The 19,120-nt window shown below is 38.5% G+C and overlaps 1 protein-coding gene across 1 annotated transcript; it reads right to left on the reverse strand.

The window, feature by feature from the left end:
• Positions 1-3,646: 3,646 nt before the first annotated feature.
• On the reverse strand, positions 3,647-17,494 carry IL1RL1 (interleukin 1 receptor like 1). Its single transcript, XM_069493854.1, has 10 exons — positions 17,434-17,494; positions 16,700-16,910; positions 15,338-15,512; positions 15,072-15,234; positions 13,655-13,726; positions 12,791-12,932; positions 12,557-12,702; positions 8,053-8,199; positions 6,859-7,026; positions 3,647-4,125 (listed from the first exon to the last, which is right to left on the reverse strand). The coding sequence occupies exons 1-10, from the start codon at positions 17,492-17,494 to the stop codon at positions 3,647-3,649; spliced, it is 1,764 nt and encodes a 587-aa protein (XP_069349955.1).
• Between the last annotated feature and the right edge of the window lie 1,626 nt (positions 17,495-19,120).

Raw genomic sequence — 19,120 nt, forward strand, 5'->3', positions numbered from 1 at the left:
AAATAAATTGGCAAGCCTGGAAAAATTCTCACCTTGCGTATATCTGGCAAAGAACTTGTATCTGCAATATGTAAATAATTTCTACACATCAACAATATAAAAAGAAACACAATTTAAATAGGGCAAAATATTTTACCTTTACTGAAGATATGTAAATAGATAAGAGCATGGAAAGGCTCAATATCATTATCAGAGAACTTCAAATTAAGACCACAAGAATACTCATTTAAAACAAACTACAATGACTAAAATATAAAGAAACATGACTATACCAATCATTGGTGAGGCTGCAAAGCCACGGAACTCTCATACGTAACTGGTGGGAATGTAAAATGGTACAATTAGTTTGCAAAAAGAATTTGTCAGTTTCTGTAAAAGTTAAACATACACCTACCTACCTTATGACCACTCCTAAGTATCAGCCCAAAAGAAATAAAAACGTAAGTCCACAAGTATGTTCATAGGAGCCATAATCATAGTAGCCATACTCAGGAAACAACCCTTACATTCATCAACAGGAAAATGGTTAAACAAACTTGTCTAGCCATACAGTGGAACACTACTCAGCAATACAAAGGAACAAAGTATTGACTAATGCAAAACACGGATGAATCTTTAAAATGTTATGTTGTGTAGAAGTAGCTGCATGACTTTATTGATATGAATATCAAGATCCGTCAAAACCATGGAGATAGAAATTAGAACATTGTTTGCCTTGGGAGTGAGATTGACTGGGAAATGGCATGATGGAACTTTCTGGGGTGATAGAAATATTTCTATCTTGTTTTGGGTGATACCTTCACAGATACGTTCAACTGTCAAAACTCATCCAACTGAACACTGAGGATCCACATTTTACTGTAGGCAAATTTGACCCAATTAAAAATAATTCTTTGTGTTTTTATAATTCACAGACATTTTCACCATGATTGTGTGGTAGACACCCAACAAGGCTTGGCTTAATTTGTTTTATTCACACTACCTTGTGTGGTAGGTGAAGCATCTATTACTCTTGCTACACAGAGGAAGAAATGAGAGTGGTAATGCTGACATGAGAATCCAGGTCTTCCGGGCAACTTCCTGAGCTCACTATGAGTGTGCAGCTTTGAATCATGAGCCATTGGTGCTGAGCTTTAGAGCTCATCTTCTCCATCCTCCCATTTTTCAGTTACAGAAACTGCCCCAGAGAGCTCAGGTGACTTGGGAAGTGGTGTTAAGATTAGGAAAAGGGATGATGGAGAAAAAGCTTAGCAACATTCATTTCCTGCAAGCCAGCACCATCTGGGGTCTCTGAAATGCTTCCTTCTTCCCCCTGTTTCCAGGATGGGCTCTGAACCCCATCAGGGCACTCAGGGGGTGTCCTTTTCTCAGCTTTATAGCTATCATTGCCCCCTTCCTCTCCCCGCCCCTCCCAAAGAGGTACTCATTACACATTCAGAAAATGTAAATGTTGAATACTTGCAAAGGAGCTTATAATATAGACAGTTAACACGTTAAAACATAAGAAATATGGGGCAAATCAGAAACAACGATATTATGGAGCCAAAAAGATATCATTACAAATTTCATGTAGTGATGTTCTATATACTTGCTGTAGAGAAATCCAAAATTTGGGTCTGTGCTTTCAAGTAGCTAATATAAAAGAGGGAAATAAAATCAATTCCAAAATTCCCTGTGTCCACGAATTGAAGACACACCTGTCATTCTAGGTGGGTGAGGAGGGAGGAATAAAGGCACAGAAAGGCACATCTATTCCTGAGAATCATACTGGAGAGAATTTATTCTTTAGAGGTCCTCATTGAGAAAAGTCACAGACTATAAACAACATTACAAGAAACACAATGAGGTTTCATAATAACAACTGTTGCCATTTATTGAATTCTTACTCTGGTCTAAATACTTCTTCTTTTTTATTTGATAAGCTTAGAAATCCAAAGTGTTTGACATTATTATATTCATTTTACCTCAGGAAACTAAGCTTTGGAGAATTAAGTAACCTGCTCATTGTCCCACAGCTGATGGGTCCACCGCAGAGGGTGACTTGTTGATTCCAAGTTCCATGATATCAAACAGTCAGTTATACAGCAACCTTCTCACTGGCCAATGTTTTAGTAATTCAATAAAACCAAATGGTAATACATAAAAGCACAATAATCTAACAACATAGGATAGCCAGATCTAGCAAATAAAAATAGAAGACATCCAGTTAAATTTGAATTTTAGATCAATATCAGATGAAATATTCTCTGAATTCAACTTTAATTGGTGTCCTGTATTCTATTTGGCAACCTAATCTGGGAGTATAGATTGAGAGCATAGGGTACCTAGAAAGATGGGTAACCACAGATCCTTTAGGCAACCTTCTAGAAATATGATTCTTTTTAGTTAGGATTCCGAAAGGTATTGGGTGATAGTGAGTTTGAGATTATATTCCTTGTCAACAGTCTGGAGTTCAGATTTTTTTTTTTATCAGTTAAATACAGAATCATAGACTTTATTAAGTAGCTCAACTGAGGGTAGGATCGCCATCTAATTGCTAAATATGAGGTGCCAGCAGGACTCCTAGCCTGAATGGACACTTGCCTTAGCTCTGTATCCATGCCTGTGGTCCCCAGCAGTGTGTGCCTACCTTCAGGGAACCGAGCCAAGCAGCCCTGACTATGCACATTCACTCCATTTTGGCAGAGCAGTTTTGCAAAAATGCCCTAATTTCATAGAAATGTTACAACAAACAAAGTTGTCTCAAATTAAAAAAAAAAAGGAGTTTTGTAATTGAGAGACATGAGATATACTGATAAGGTCATTGCAGAATTATTTATAATGATAGATATTTAAGTTGTATCCCTGTAGGACAACCATGAGATGGAACACTATGAATATTTTTAAATGTTTAAAAACAATTTCGATGACATACCAAATATTTTCATTATGATGTTAAGTAGGAAAAATGGAAAACTCCATACAAGTAATCTCAGCTATAAAAATGGTATGTGTAAAAACAAATAAAAATTTTTAAAAAAGAAGAAAATTTCCCAACATAATCTTAAGATGATTCTACTCTTATGAATGATTTTTGTTATTTTCTGCTTTTACTTTCTCTTCTTCTATAATATGCTATCACTTTTATAGTGAGAAAATAATATTTCTAAAGAGAATAAAAATATACAAAAGGAACTTTAGAACTGAAAAAAAAAGTTTATCCTAATGGCAAAGGGATGAGGTATTCCAACAAAACGGTCAATATTGAGAAGATAAGACTGAGCATCTGCTCCAAGGAAATAAATAAGGAAATTCTGGCACGTTGGGAACAAGTGTTACTACCAACGTTCTACCTGAGGGGATCAGAATGTTCTTCAAGATAACATGAAAACTGATTCTACAATTAGTTTGATGTTCAGAATGGAAATTATGGACAAGGAATGAGGAGAAAGAGAACAAGAAAAATGAAGAGAGAAAAAGAGCACAGTGAAGATATCCTCCTCCATGACGGAGGGGTGGAAATGGAAGGAAGTAGGGGTGCTGAGTAGGGGGAGGATTGAGAAAAATTTGTGGGCATTTTGCATCCCGCCAGAATCCGAGAAATGGAAGTAAAGTTACTATATCAAACCTAGGCCTGAGCACCTTTGGCAGTCCTACTCCTCATGCCTCAGCTGCCAGTGGCTCCCAGTGTCTGGTCCAGGGGCACACCCCAGCTGGGAGGAATTAGGCAATCTGTAAATGCAGATGCGTTAGCACCTCCAAGCAAGCACTGTTGCCCCTGGGAAGTCAAACTAGAAGTCCTTCTTGGAAGTTTGCTTGGTATGGGCATTTGGTACCTCACATGCTTCCAGAATTTGGAATTCAGGGACCGCTTGTCAGCAACGTGGTCTTCCCTCCATTTGATGGTGCCCTGAACTTTCATGAGATGCCTGAGGGAATCCTGAAGCTCCCCAACCTGCAGGCCACCTGGATCGCTCAGAGCCTCCATTTCAATAAGAATCGCCTTAGAGTCGTTCTGGATGAGGGTGCTGTGCAGGGCAATCTCCTGCTCGTAGGCAAACTCCTTGCTGTGTGTGCTCTGAGGAGTCAGGATGAAGATGTGCCTCCTGCTCTTTCGTATGTTGGTTTCCACTGCAGTGGCTGCATCTAGTCACACAAGGAATGGATTAAGATGTCCTATCATTGTCTTTTTTCAATCTAGTGCTTTGATCATAGATGTTCCAAGCATTTAAAAACTTCTTATTGTTGTAATCTGGTGTGAGATTCTGACACTTTTTCAGAAAAGTGGAAATGTAGTGGGCCAGAGAACCTGTTTTGTTCTTCTTATTCCTTTCTCCATGAGAATATCAGCCCCAATGCCCTCATTTTTCCCAAATTGATCGGTTCTAACTAAAACAAAGTCCTCCCAGCTCAATGGGAATGAGACATTTAGCCTATCATTTCGTGGGAGACTTAAAATTCAGATTCATTAGCTACATATTATCTTTTTATTAATAGACTGTTTGCTTACATGTTTCAAAGGACTTAATGTTGTAATTCACATATGAAAGACACAAGCTCAAGAAGCCTTGCTTTTACTGAAAACTTGGCACTTGTCCAGGAGACCAAATTAGAAGGACAAGGATGAGTGTTTGGGGGATGAAGAAAGAGATTTTACTTTGCCAGTAAAGAAAAATGGTAGACCTTCTCATCTCAAAATCCAAATTTCCTGAACACAGGCAGAAATACAGAGCTTTTAAAGAGAGGGCCCCTCAGTTCTAGGCTATTGTGGTTAATTACTCTAATCATCCCATCTCTGCCAACTCTGCCAAAGACAAAGCCTGTGAACTCCCCATCCGTCCACCTGGGGGGGTGGCATCACCTGGAAGTTATTTCTTTTAACAAATACATACTTAACCTGCCTCAGGGATGAAGGCCAGGCTGCAGTTCCCAAAAAGAGTCAGGGAAGTTTTAAAGAAACAGAAAATCTTTTTTTTTTTCTTCTTCAGGTCCTTCCCTCTGTGATATTGCCCCTTTGAACTGACCAAAGTCTCTAGGGAAGTCCTGGATTCACTTCATCCTGCAATAATCTCTGCTGTAGGAGCTGATTTGAGCCAGACTAGAAAAATCTTAAGGAAGATGGGATGCCTTTTCCAAGTCAGAATTTATGGAATTTCAACTCCATGGTGATTCCATTTATTAATAGCTCTGGGTGGACTTAGAAAGAACACATGACACATGTAATTCTCACTGCAGGCAGTAAAAGCATATTCAGTAAACACAAGAATAAAGCAACTCAAGATATTCTTACTGATATTTTATCAATGGTGGCTGATATAGTGCAGATGCTGGAGGCAGTCCAACTGACAGGGGTGCTCCAAGAAGGAGGAGCACCACTGCCCTGGGAACCCTACCTGGAGAGGCAGGAATGCACTCACCTTCTGACCTCCTGCCTGTGCCTCCCACTGGCCAGACCCAGCCTATGGTAGAGGGCAAGGAAGTGACAGGTTCCATAATGATCACCTACTCAGGCCTCCCAGATTTGACAGGGGGTGGCTGCAGAGTATATTTGATGGGCAAATGGAAGGTGACTAGCATGAGAATAAACACACTACATTAATCAATCATGAACTTTTCTAAGGGAAGAGTGAAGTTTGGTGTTGTTTTGTTGGGTTTTATTTTATTTCAGTTGAGGAAAAGTCAGAAGACATACACTGAAGGAGGGAAGTGGGAAACCATTCCAAATGAGTATGCTAGCAGCACAAGCTTGAACATCAGAGAGCTAGCATCCAAGGTTGGCCAGGGAGAGGAGTGACCAAAAATGAGGTTGATGGACTGAGAAAGAAAATATGAGAAGCTTGAGGCCAGATGTGGCACAGAGTGTGACCTCACAAACAACTGGAGTCCCTGCAGGTCCTTGGGCACACTTGGACATGAAAAGAGCATTTGAGAGCATTACTCATTATTTCTACCTGCAGAGGTGGCCAGTGGGAGAAGTGGGGAAGGAGAGAGCTTCGAGAGAAGAATGGATGGCATTCTCCTAAACTGTACATCTTACAAGTCTCTTGAGCCATTACTGGATCATTCCAGGATAGATCAAATTCAACTGTTGTGAGTACATTTAAATCTATAGGCATTTGAATCCTTCTCAGTAAGAATGTCAATTTAAAATGTTAAAATGAACATTTATTTTATTAGGCTTATGCCCATGTTATCCTGGCCCAATTCACATTTCAAACCCTTCCTGATCTCTGACTAATTAGAGAAGAGTTTACAAGGAGGGTTCATTAGGTATTGTACATAAGTATATGGAGGGAAAAGAAAAATAACCACTGAAATCTTTGGAATTGTGATAAAACTGTCAGAAGTACATAAAATTGGCCAAAAATATTAAGAACCAGAAGCCAAAGTTCTACTTGTTCTGGTGAGACTAGAAATTTTCAAATGTTTCACAAATATGAGGAAAATCATAAAGACTCTCTGAGTCATTTAAAATATTTTAGCTAATGCTTATGGATATCAGAATAAAATTCTTCAGTTTTTAAGTCCTCTTTACAAATCTTATGGAGAGAATTATAATAAGATATGTCAAGAGTTATCCCAGTAGGGGATTGAGCAAAATGGGGGCAATGCCCTGCTAAATCCACAAAGCAAAGGACCCCTAACTCTGTCTTCACATCACCAACATTACTGTGAAAATCTCATCACTAGAGCAATGATGGGGGTGGGGAGAGTGAAGGATAAGTGTCTCCTCATTCTGGAGAAATATTTAAAAACTTTTGTTCTTAAGGCCTGGAGTAGTAAAGGCAATTCCTTACCCAGTGCAGGAATAAGGCAACCTAGCTCTTCGCCTTCTGATAAGGGTGAATTTCTATCCCTGATGTATTCTGATAGCTTTACCTTCTCCAGGTAGCACATCTCTCCCATAAATGCAGAGGTTATATCCACATTTATTTTCAAGAACATCAGGCAGAATCTGGTGAGCAAAGTACTCCACAGGACTGGTTCCCTCTGGACTAGGTTTGTAGTTCCGAGGATAGATAACGTAAGCATCATAGATCTTTCCATCTGAAAATGAAAGCAAGAAGTACAACTTCATTACTTGGTTCTAAAATTCTCATTGGACTTTTAGTAGACGTTCCTCACCAAGTTTTATGATTATTGGTGAATGTATCTCATTCTCCAAAATATTCTAGAATCAAAAGATGATGGTAATCCACTGCCACAACATATAATCAGGAAATAGTAGTCTTCATCCCAGAGTCTTCCTCCTTTTTATTGTCTCAGACTGAATGACAGAAAATGGACAAGAGCCTGTCTAGTGTAGTTAAAACCATTGCATCCAGCTTGATTAATAATCTATCAGGCAGTGTTTATGGTCATGGATAGGGGCTTGCTTCTGTGCTGGATTGACCTCAGTTTCATCTTTTGTTTTCCTCATACTTCCCCTGGGGAGGTGAAAATATTAAAGGCTAATAGTGCCCAGGGAATAGAATGTTTTTAAGGGGTCTGAATTCTACAAGCCAAACAATTAGCTCCTAGTTGAGTCAACTGCATGAAAAATCTAACGTTTGTCTGCCTCCAAATGAAGGAATGGTGTTCATATTTAGCAGGCAGAACTGTCTTCTTTCATGTGCATACTTATGTGCATAGGTAAGACTTTTAAGGAATAGAGTTTCAGGTAAAATACGCCTGCATCCTGATGGACCTCTCTAACCTGCTTATACCTGGAAAACAGGAACAATTTTGTTACTGTCTTTAATTTCATAAAGTTTTACCAACACACATGTCCCAAAATATTTCAACCTTTCTGGGCTTGGGGCAGATTCTGTTACTGGGGATTCGGTAGGAGCAGCAGTCCTACTAGGGACAACTTTGAGCTGTTCAGATGAAGCTATAGACCACGAGGAGATACAGCACAGACTGGAGAATAGCCTCTGGGAAAACTCAAAGGAAAAGTCACTGATAATATGTTGGCAAGCAAAATGGAATCTGGGTTTAGTGTTAATAGCTATTAAGAGATTAATAGACAAGTAACCAATGGTCATTATGGGACTTTTTCTTTGGAAGAAAAACTTGAAATTTGCCACTTACCATTCCTAGTTTTATAAGGTCTAGCTATGTCTCTCCAGAGCAGAATAACCTCAATCCAGAACACTTTTAGGATGATCACCAAGGTACTAATTAGTATTAACAAGATACTACATCCTGCAACTATGTGGTAGGTGCTTTGATGATCAACTGTTCAAAAGATAGGGAGAGGAGAAAAATGGTCATTATTATTACTAAAACAAGATAAAATAAACAAATACATGGGGGCTGTCCTCCATTGGGAGGACAAGAGATTCCCCCAAAAGACATCCACTTGGAATTTTCATGGTTGCTTTAAGAATCAGTAAATTAACATTTGTTGAGCCCTTGTTCTGTACAAGACATCGGGCTACACACCATACAGGAGTCTAAGGGCAAAGAGACATAGAGACACGTGTAGACTTAGCTAAGATGGGAGGTACAAGTGTGATTTTTGCTACCAAAGGCTTACAGAAAGAGAGCTCGCTCCAGGCGAGACTGAACAAGCGGGCCTTCCTGCAGGAGAAGTTCTTTGAAGAAGGGTAGGATTCAGAGAGATGCAAAAAAGGAAGTGCCCTTCTGGCCAGAGAGATGCTGTGAGCCAAAGTACAGAGAGAGTGTGTGTTTTCTGAGGAGCTGGAGTAACTCAGCTTGGGGAATTAGTGGAAGATATGATTAGAAAGGTGGGTCAGGGTTAGGTTCAGACCAGACTTGAAACCCCAGCTAAGGCATTCTGCCTTATTGTGAGGGTCACAAGAGGAGTGATGAGTGGGCTGTTAATAGTGAAGGTGGTTCTCACACAAGACTAATCTGATGGTAGGTGGAAGGTTTGTTTCTGTGGGAAGAGACTGCAGGTACTCAGAGTAGAATGGGGCGTGGTACTTGGCATGGGAGATGAGGAGGGTTTGAACTCCTGCAGTGAGAAATGAATGGGCGAGCCTGGTGTTGGAACATTAAAGAGAAAGTCTGAGAGACTTGTTGCATCTGAGGCTTGGTGGTGTAGGAAAGGAAGGGAGAAACAAGAACCATGTAAGTTCCTAAAGCGTATTTGAAAAAGAAGTCCAGTTACTAAGTTTTAGGTCCTACACATGCTCTGTATTTGTCTTATGGCAGACACTACTTAGCCATCACTGAACTTTATCCAGGCATTCCTTGCTTCACAAAATGCGTATGCAACACGGCTTCCATCTTCAAGGATTGTAACAGATTATGTAGAAATTGGACTTAAGAACTATGATCATTCATGGTATTTTTGTCTATTTTAAGTTTACTTCCCTCTTTAGGATTGTTAGCTATTTTATCTTAGAAATAGTCCTATTTAAAGATGAATGTGAAAAGAATCCCAATTGAGATTTGGTTATATGGCTCTTTTTCATTTTCATCCTAAGTCGCCATGCATGGACTCCCCCAGTTTTGACTCAGAAAATGGCTCATATTTGTAAGTTCCTCCATTACCTCTAACAGTTTATCAGCTCTCTGGGTATCCAGCACTATGAGATCAAGGATGACCCAGGTGATCTGGGGAAGCTGGGGGTAAAAAACTGAAAATTGTCACAAATCTTACAGTCTACACTATCATCAGGTTAAATGATGAAAACTATAAGTAAATCATTTCAACTGGATTCCTTTCCAGTTCACCCTCTCTAAAACTCCTGTCTGGATGCATGCTAGGAACACATACTTTTTGCGGGGATTATTGTGAAGTAACTGTGCCAGTGGCTGGCCGCTTTCAACTTGAGGAAAGAACTTGATCTGAGACCTTAAGGGAAGCTGAAGTTCAGTATTTTCCTAAGTGTGAATGATTTTATAAATGTGTAGATAATTCTTGAGTGTGATGAGAAAACACTAAATACTTCCTATAGGTGCTTATAAATAGGAAAATGCTGCCTGCATTTGAATCTTGGCTCTATAACTGTAGTATTTGGCAAGTTGCTCAACTTATTTTGCCTTTGTTTTCATGTCTATAAAATTAAATGATAATAGCAATATCTTCCTCATGGAGTATTCAGAAAATAAATGAGAAACTTAAATGTAAAATAATTAGACAGGGTCTGGTACATAGGAAACGATGAATAAATGTGTGCTATTATTATGAACGTCAAATATTTATTTAATAATATTTCATAATATGGAGACATCAGCTTTTTAAGTTCTCGTTTTCCAAAATCCAGAAATGCTGTAATTTCAGGAGTGAAGGAGTTTATCATGACAATTCAACAGCAGTAGCAACAATTTTCGTTTAATTTATACAGTTGTCAAAACAGAGTGCAACTATGTTGATCTGAAGAAAAACAGGTGAAGTACAAATAAACTAAAAGGAACAAAATCACCAAATACCTGTAACTTGAAAAGAATGCAAATACACAGATAACCAGAGAACATTCATTAGCAATAACATAAGCAAAGCATGAGATGGAGGCAAAGGTAGCATAGGTGGGGAGAACGGATAGATGGCTCCAGGGTCTACTGTGCCCACCACTGTCCCAAGCATGGCCCTCACATAACTCCTCGACAGGGTGCAAGCCAGGGTGGGGGACCACAGTTATCACTGGCAGAATCCTGATGGCCTACAGAACATGACAGCTCTTCAAATCATCTACATGAGTCATGATTCTATTTATTTTGTAAAAACTTACACATTGAAGGTTCAAGTCAAAATTAAAACCAAAAAAATCCCTTGCACCATCACCGGCAGAGACCTACCATGGCCGTGTCATATTGGTGACCTGCTTTCCTGCACCCCTAATCCTTTCTCATCTTTTTGTGTCCTGTGTGTTTATTCAAGTGAATCTGGGTCATACTCCCCGTATCTGATGAACTCAGAGTTTAACACTCTCTTTGGCTATTTGATAAGCACATCAAATAATTTCCACGTAGTTATACAGCCACTAAGGACAGCCACTAAGGAGTGACGAGTGTAAAAATATATTTTTCTCTCCTTCCTTTTGTACAGCATCAAATACTTCCTATAACAAATAGGATGTCTTTGTCTGGACATGCAAAGAACAAGTGACAAAATTGATAGGTTCTCAGGAATGAAATGCATGTAAAGCTATTTTCCAAGACAACCTTGAATTCATAGACATACCAAGGGAGTCGGTAGAAGGATTGGTCTGCCCCTGTGGGAGTAGTTCATCACTGACATTATTGAACATTGGGTATTGTGACAATAAAAAGCACAATGACTTGTGGATAGCTCTATTACTGTTTTGAAACCTCTGTAGACAGCATACTCCCTTGTTGCCTGCACCTGGGAGGGATCACTCTCTTCACCCTGCTTTGGTTGTTTGTGATGCCACCCATTTTCCATAAAAGAGAATGTTGCATTTTAAAAGATTATATATAGTATCTAAAGTTAATCCATTAAAGATTAGTCAATTTCATAGTGTCAAATTTTATTCCATCAAATTATAATGATGTCACCAAAAGCATGCTAGATTCAGATAAAACTACAGGGAAGCTATAAATAATTTGGCTTTCCAATTTATGGGGAAAGTTATTCAGTTTACCAAACATAAATACAAAATAGTGTTTTGTTGCATAATTAAGCCTTTATGGCTAGAAAAGTAGAAATGTACAAACAATGTTTTTTATTAATAACTTTGTTGTGCGTTCATTTATTCACTCAACGAATATTTATTGAGCACTTGCTAGGTGTTAGGCACTGCACTACAGACTGAGGATACAAAGGTGGGCAAGATGCCACCCCTGCCCTCACAGAGCTTACGATTGTGTTAAGCGGACCATCGAACAGATTTCAGTAAGACAATGACCAGTGCAACAATAGAGACAGGATGCTAGAGGAGTACATGGAAGATGTGTATACCCCAAACTAGTAGTCAAGGAAAGCTCCCCTGAAAAGGTGGTACCTGAATTGCATGTTAAAAAACAGAAGCAATAAAGAAATGGGCTGTGCTAGCAGATTTTTCCATGAGTTCGACCAAAATTTAATACTTCATAAACTTTAACCATGATAATGCATGTCTCATAAAGTGGTATCTAAGATTTTCTTACTGAAATGTCAGTAGTTGAATATTCCCCTTTTTGTTCATTTTGCCATCCAAATGTGTGTTCATTATGACCAAAAAAAAAGTATAAAAGGGAACATATTTATAACAGGTTATAAAAGATATAAAAAGAGCATTAAAGGACATGTTCATAGTTTACTGTTGGTGTGTTTTCTTTCAAATACAGTGAGAAAGATGGAGCTCAAGAAGTTAGAAAAGAGAAAGATGACCAAAGAAGCAGTTGAGTTTGCAAGAGGACCTGATGAGCATGAGGAGGGAGAGGAAGAGGAGGAAGTGAAGCAGTGGAGAAGCTTCCCACATACAGAAACATTTTGAGAAGACCAGATTGCAGGTAGTCAGTGTCCTGAAGAGGGGATGCTCATCTCATGAGATAGGCCATTCCCATTGTCTTCACGGATCCCCTAGAACCAAACTCCAACACATTGTTCTCTAAGAAAGTGATTTCGGCTTAGAGTTGACACAGCAAACTCAGGTGACAAAGCATCAGGAACACTCCTTACTTGGATTTTTCCGACTTAGTGTTATGGTGTGCCTTCTTACGCCATGCAAATTCAGGGCCAGACAGTTATATTTCAGTGACAAGTCCTCTTCCTTCACATCAGCTATCCTTAAAACCTTGGTCAGACAAGTCATCTCACTGCTGGAACTAAGAGAGAAACTTGTTATTTTTAATGCTTACTTTGCAAGTACAAATTGTGTGGGAGGGGGATGTTTTAATTTCAATACACAAATACCTTTGGTTTTGCCCTTCCTCCTCTTCAATTCTTGCTTCACCAAAGTCCTTAACTTTGCTTCCATTAAGATCCCAAAGGACAAGAGCCAAGAACTGAGCACCTCTCCCGAAGCAAGCAGAGCAAGTTATGTTCACTGTTTTTCCTAGATGGGAAGTAAATTCACCAATAAAATTAAATTCTGCAAGTAGTATTTAATTTCATTTAATGTGCAAAAAAAGTTCATCGAACACTTAGTATGTGCCCTGCAATGATTTCCCTCCCTCATTTCTGGCACCTTCATCTTTCTGTGCCCTCCCTTGGCCTCTTCCTCTCTCCCTCTATCTTCATTTCACTCAGTTTGGTTTGACGCTCAGCTCCCACCACCTCTCACCCACAGGGGAAACTCACTCTGGGAACGACTCAAGTGTCACTAACCCCACATTGTAATGGAGGATTGCCCTTTACTCAAAATTGGAGGTATTTTGACTGCTCTCTTCCACACCTTTCTCCTCCTACCGATTCTCTTCATCTCTCGTAAGCTATCTTTGGAGTTAAATATGTTTTACCCAGCCCTGCTACCATCCTCCAGAAAGAGCTCTCCAGCTCTCCATCCCACCTCCTGGATAGAAGAGGGGCTAAAATGAGATGCACACATGAAAGTGTCATGAATTATCAAGTGCAATACAAATGTAAACGTTGTATGTTACTGTGCCCAGGGTTTCTAGTACTAGCTAGTGCCTGGGCAGGTGCTTCCACAGGTATCCCCTCACTTGATCCTCAAGGTTCCTGGTAATTGCCTGACCCCTGCTAAAGAAATTCAGACCAGGGGTCAAAAGGAAGGATTTTTTTCACGTAATATGTATACCATTCTTAAAGATTTCTTACCGATTTCCACTTCCTTTGTTTCATTGTGTGGAGGAGCTATAATTTCTGGAAACAAAGAAAAGCCTTGCTCATCTTAAAGACAAAAAAAAGAATATAAATATTAGGAGAGCATTGGATGGCCATCAATATAAAGCTTGCATATTCATAATTCTATCCTATTTCTTAGCAATGCTGCTCCAATTCTTCTGACAATAACCCATGGAAACACACACACACAAATGACACAAAAAAGATTTAAGTAAAATTTTCTTACTACCTACTTTCTATTCTCTTCTATATCACTAAAACAATTGCTGGTCCAAGCCATTACATCAATTGCATGATCTAGTAACTATTAGAAATCTACAATTCTACAGAATAAGTATAAAACTACAGGGAAGAAGATTTCAAAAGACCCATGAAAATGATATATGCATGAGTCCACAGTGCTTCTCAAAGTTCTGTACCATTGTGGCCCATCCTCAGTGAAAGACGCCCCTTTCTCTTAGGGAATTCTAATTCCTGTGGCCACTGAGCCCAGAATCAGAGAAGGGAGTGTCTTTTGGAGCACTGCTGCAATCCTCTACCCTTAACGGCTCATTTCTCCCAGGACAGTGATTAAGGACCACTGCAGGGGTTGATGTTAAATAGTGAGAGGCACTAATAGGAATATGATCTGGTGATGGTTATTTCACAGCAAGGAAGCATTGAAAAACTCCAAACAAAAATTTTTCTCCAATATTGCTTTGCCATAAAAGAACTTCTATATGTAAAGCTGCTATTTTATATATACACTATAGATCAAGCTGTGCTAAGGAGAACCCAACTCTTTGTAGATTTCATAAGCTATGATTTTAAAGCCTTTCCCCTAAAGAAGCCTTTATAAAATTTAAAATAAATTTGAAAAAAAAATTTAGAATGAAGCAACCTACTTGGTCATTGATGACGTGGGAAGAGTTGCAAACCAGGATTGAAAAGCACTCAGCAATATTTATGTACACCATTGTACCTCATTGTAAAGTTTCTGGTTAAACTTCTAATCCAGTGCATTATATTAAAGATTGAATTCTTTTTTCTTTTATTTACAGAATCTCTGAGACCAAATTGGGAAAAGGAAAGTTGTTCTTGCTCTCCAAAGAGTTGTATTGCCATTCAAAAAAAGTAAATTATGTTAGCATCCAAATCACTTTGTCTTTGGAAAATTAAATCAAAAAAGAAAGAATAGATGTGGCTTTGGATTAGGGGTGTAATTTCCCCCTCAAATTTCTTATGTCTCAATAAATAGTGCATTCAGAAAATCTCTGCATTATAAGGACAGAATATGCAAGGGAAGGTGGAGCAGGAAGAGTATGAAGGGCAAAACTCAACCAGAAGGGCCCAATTTTTCCCACCTCGGTTTTTTTTCAAATATTTTATTTTGTTACAGCCAGTAGCTTACCTTGAACTGTGAATGATCTGGTTGCTGACACACTGTAACTAATACCATTTTCATTGTGTGTAAATTTACACGTGTAATCACCTGCATCCTCACTCATTACGTTGTCAATGACCAAAAATGACCTGTGTGCCTTGTACCTTGATCCTTGAAGAGCTTGACAATTCTGAAATAAGAAAATCCATTCCCTTTTCAGTAATTCTTCCCTTGCTTCTAATTGTGTAATTTTCATCTATCTCCCCGCTCCCAAAACACACATTTCCTTTTACCTTAAACCACTCAAGAGGTGCAGTCCAGTTGTAGAGGTCAACTGTAGGACAATGTATTTTGGAATTTTTTTCCGATCCAGATATTGTGGAATACATCAGATAATCTGGAATGTTGCAATTCGGTTGTTTTTTGTATATGGTAACATTCCTGTATCCAGTCTTATTGAATGTGGGACTATTAAAATAAGTCAGACAAAGAGTCACTTAGCATTGTACAATAACTTAATCCAACTCTCGCCTTTACTTAGTATTGCTGTTTTTCCTAAAACAATTGATATATAGTGGCTATTTTTTATTTAAAAATAATCATTAAAACATAGAGTTTCAAATTCCTTTTTGTTACCCTTGAGATAAAATATACCGCTACAGTAGTCCTAAGAATGACTCCTTTACCATTTCTTCATATATTACATCACTGTATCTGCTGTGATGCCACGATTCCAGTGTAATAAAGGTAATTAGTATTTAATGAGAGTTTACTATGCACCAGTCATGATGTTGAGCACTTTTCATACATTACCTCATTTTATTCTCACAATTTTTTTTTTTTTAAGTAGGGTCTCACTTTGTTGCCTAGGCTGGAATGCAATGGTATGATCATAGCTCATTGCAGCCCCAAACTCCTGGTCTCAAGTGATCCTCCTGCCTCAGCCTCCCGAGTAGTTGGGACTACAGGCATGAGCCACCATGCCTGGCCACAATACTACTTTGAGGTGAATTACATTACTATAGCATATGTATTTTACAGATAAGGAAACAGAGGTGGAGAAGGATTTGCCAGCATCGCACAGCTAACTAGTGGCAAAGCATGAATTTGAAACTGACACTTGTCTAGCCTCAGAATCCAGGTACTTAATTAACACATCCTGCTTTTTGATGGAATTCATCTTGATATTTTGTGCCAAATATGAGTACAAAATCAAAACATTTGCAATTTACATACAGAGTAAGTGATTTGTAGGCATACAATCTCATGTAACCCTCTGTAGCTTAATTAAGTTTTAAGGCACTAGCAACTGCCCTTTTTCACCCACCAGAGGCTTCCATGATGCCAAACATCCAGGTTACTGGGTTTTGTACTGGTTTGTTCTTAATTCCAGCCAAAAGTGAGCAATTGGTCACTAGGAAAGCTAGGTCTTTCTCTAATTGGGCTACAAATTAATTCCTGTAATTGCAAATCCACATAGTTAGCTCATAATCATCTAAACCCCAACGGGAATGTATTCCTGGAAGTACTCTTTTCTTAAGATGACTTTATAAATTCAACTGTTCCTGAAAGGACTAGGAAAGGAATGGCAGCTCAGACTATCTGCCATGAAAGTGGGAACAGGCTCAAAGATTGTGTGGCTTTCTGGACAATACCTTCTGACGATGCAAGTATAAATGCCAGAATCGTCCACTTTGGCTGGCAGAAACTTAAGATGCTTGCCTGAGGAAAACACACGATTTCTTTCCTGGGTGGAAATACTTTTGTTTGTTTTTGAGTAATACCAATCCACAGGGTAACGAGATGCTTCTTTTTTAGGACATCTCACAATTAAAGCCTCATTTTCCAGGCCCCAGGATAGTTGACCTGCAAATAAAAAGTATAAATAAGATCTTGAAATGACCATATGAAAAGACTGTAATTCCCATGTTCTTAGTATTTCCTTCTAGAAATGGGTCATATTAATATATGATGATACTTTTGGAAAGAATAAGTAAACAATTAAGATATTTTATGAAACGTTCTGCTGGGTATCACAAATTAATGAATTAATTTGGAGCTACATCCCCCTCAGTGTTCCCATGGTAAAGCAGCCATGTCTAGCGAAACAAATTATGTGTCAGTCAACAAATGCCTACAACAACCTCCTGTGTACAGGCACCATGTTAAATTCTGACGTATTTGAATGTGTAAAACTAAAATTATGATATATTTGCTATGAATAATTTCTTCTGATTATTGATGGAAGAATGATTACAGAGAGCATAATGAATTCCTAGTTTACAGTTCAACTGGAACAACTGGAAGCAAGCCATTGAAAACAAGGAAAATATTCTTAGAATTACTTAATTTTAAAACATTTACATTTTAGGTGAAAAGCAATACTTACTATACTTAGCTGCTGTGAAATGTATGAGAACTGTTAGAAATACCAAGCTCCAAAGCCCCATTCTCTGTTTATCAATCAAAAGCCAAATGTTGGTAACTGATTGCTGAGGTTACGCCGGATGAATCAGTAACACGTGATGCTGAAGGTTGCCACCAGGCGATTGATGGAGCTCCTTAAGATTCACAGTTGGGAGGAGTAGTCAATGTCTCTATGGAGAAATAAATCCTACAAAAACAGAAATAAAATATTGATCATCCACGATTTTTACCTGCTCAACACCACCCAGGATAATTAATCCATCAACATGTGTTTATTAAGTACAAATATGTATAACAGCAGGTTTCAGACATGCAACATGGTATTTATTCCTACTGAATCTTTGGGTCATATAACCCTCACCGTGATCAAGCTATTTCACAGTTATATTTTACCAGTTTCCTCAGCATTTCCTGAAAGAAGCTAAATTAAGAAGAAAGAAAATGAGGTTTTATTTTTGAAAAAAAAAATAAAACCACAAAATTCAGTAGTTTCTAGAAAATACAATATTCTATAAAGCCATACAGGCTGGTGGCAGTGTGCTCACATACCTAATTCACAAACAGATGCACTTGCAAATAGTCATCACAAAGCAACTAAGAAGTAAAGGAAAGTGAGAACTAAAGCATTAGCCAGGTAATTGTCCTAAACTCTACTCCAAACCCTCAAAAATGTGTCTCTGCCTCAGTATGTCCCTAAGAATCACCAAAGGTTTTGCAAGAATAGTTGAGGTCTGTAATAACTAAATATTTTTCTTTTTTCTTGCAGCAAAAGAACCATTTACTATATTAATTCTTATCTTAAAAAATCAGGGGAGGGATGGAACCAATATAGAAATTTACAAGCATAAGAAGAAACACAGTAATTCTTAATATATTTCAAGAAAGTACATTTCCTCTAAACATGAATTGCAGATACTTTTCTTATTCCAAACTTTACATAAGTAATTGATGCTTACCCAAAGAGAACGATGGAGCTAAGAAAAGTGTCCAGCCCTGTAGGTCACTTCCTGTCGACTACTCACAAGGACGCATTCTCTCTTTTATTTTAAAGGGAAGCCACTCAGAGACATCCTGTAATTTGCCACTCCACCACCCTGAAATTTTATGTTTAGCCAAATCTATGTCTTGTCCAAAAAATGCTGATGTGTCATGTACTACGAATTCTTGGCATTGGTAAATAAATATTTAGACCTACGAAAAACATTGAATAATCCTTTCAGAAGAAGTAATCAAATCATTTCCCCCTGTTTTAGCATCAGTTTCCCAACCTGAATGATGAATAATGTGCGCTATTTACATCCCTGGTATCACTATACTTTTAGTTCCAAATGATCTTGACATCTGGGGGGGACCTTGAGGCTGCCCTTCCAGCTGTTCCTTGACACTCCATTTGACAGACACTAGTTAGTTTTGGCAGCATTTTGGTGGAGAGTTTCAAAAGCAAAGAAAGTGCTTGGAAATGCAAGTCTGTAGTCCTAATGTGACTCAGTCTCATTCCCAAATAGGTTCCAGCTCTGCAGACTCAAGACCCAGTAGGGCCCTCAAATGAAAAAAAAAAGAAAAGAAAATTTTTCTCATGAGTTCAGGGAAATAGAGGGAGGCTGTGACTTAGAAGTTTACCTCAAGGGTAAGGACAAAGAAAACCATAA

Source organism: Eulemur rufifrons, chromosome 19, assembly GCF_041146395.1.
Source record: "Eulemur rufifrons isolate Redbay chromosome 19, OSU_ERuf_1, whole genome shotgun sequence".
Taxonomy (NCBI): domain Eukaryota; kingdom Metazoa; phylum Chordata; class Mammalia; order Primates; family Lemuridae; genus Eulemur; species Eulemur rufifrons.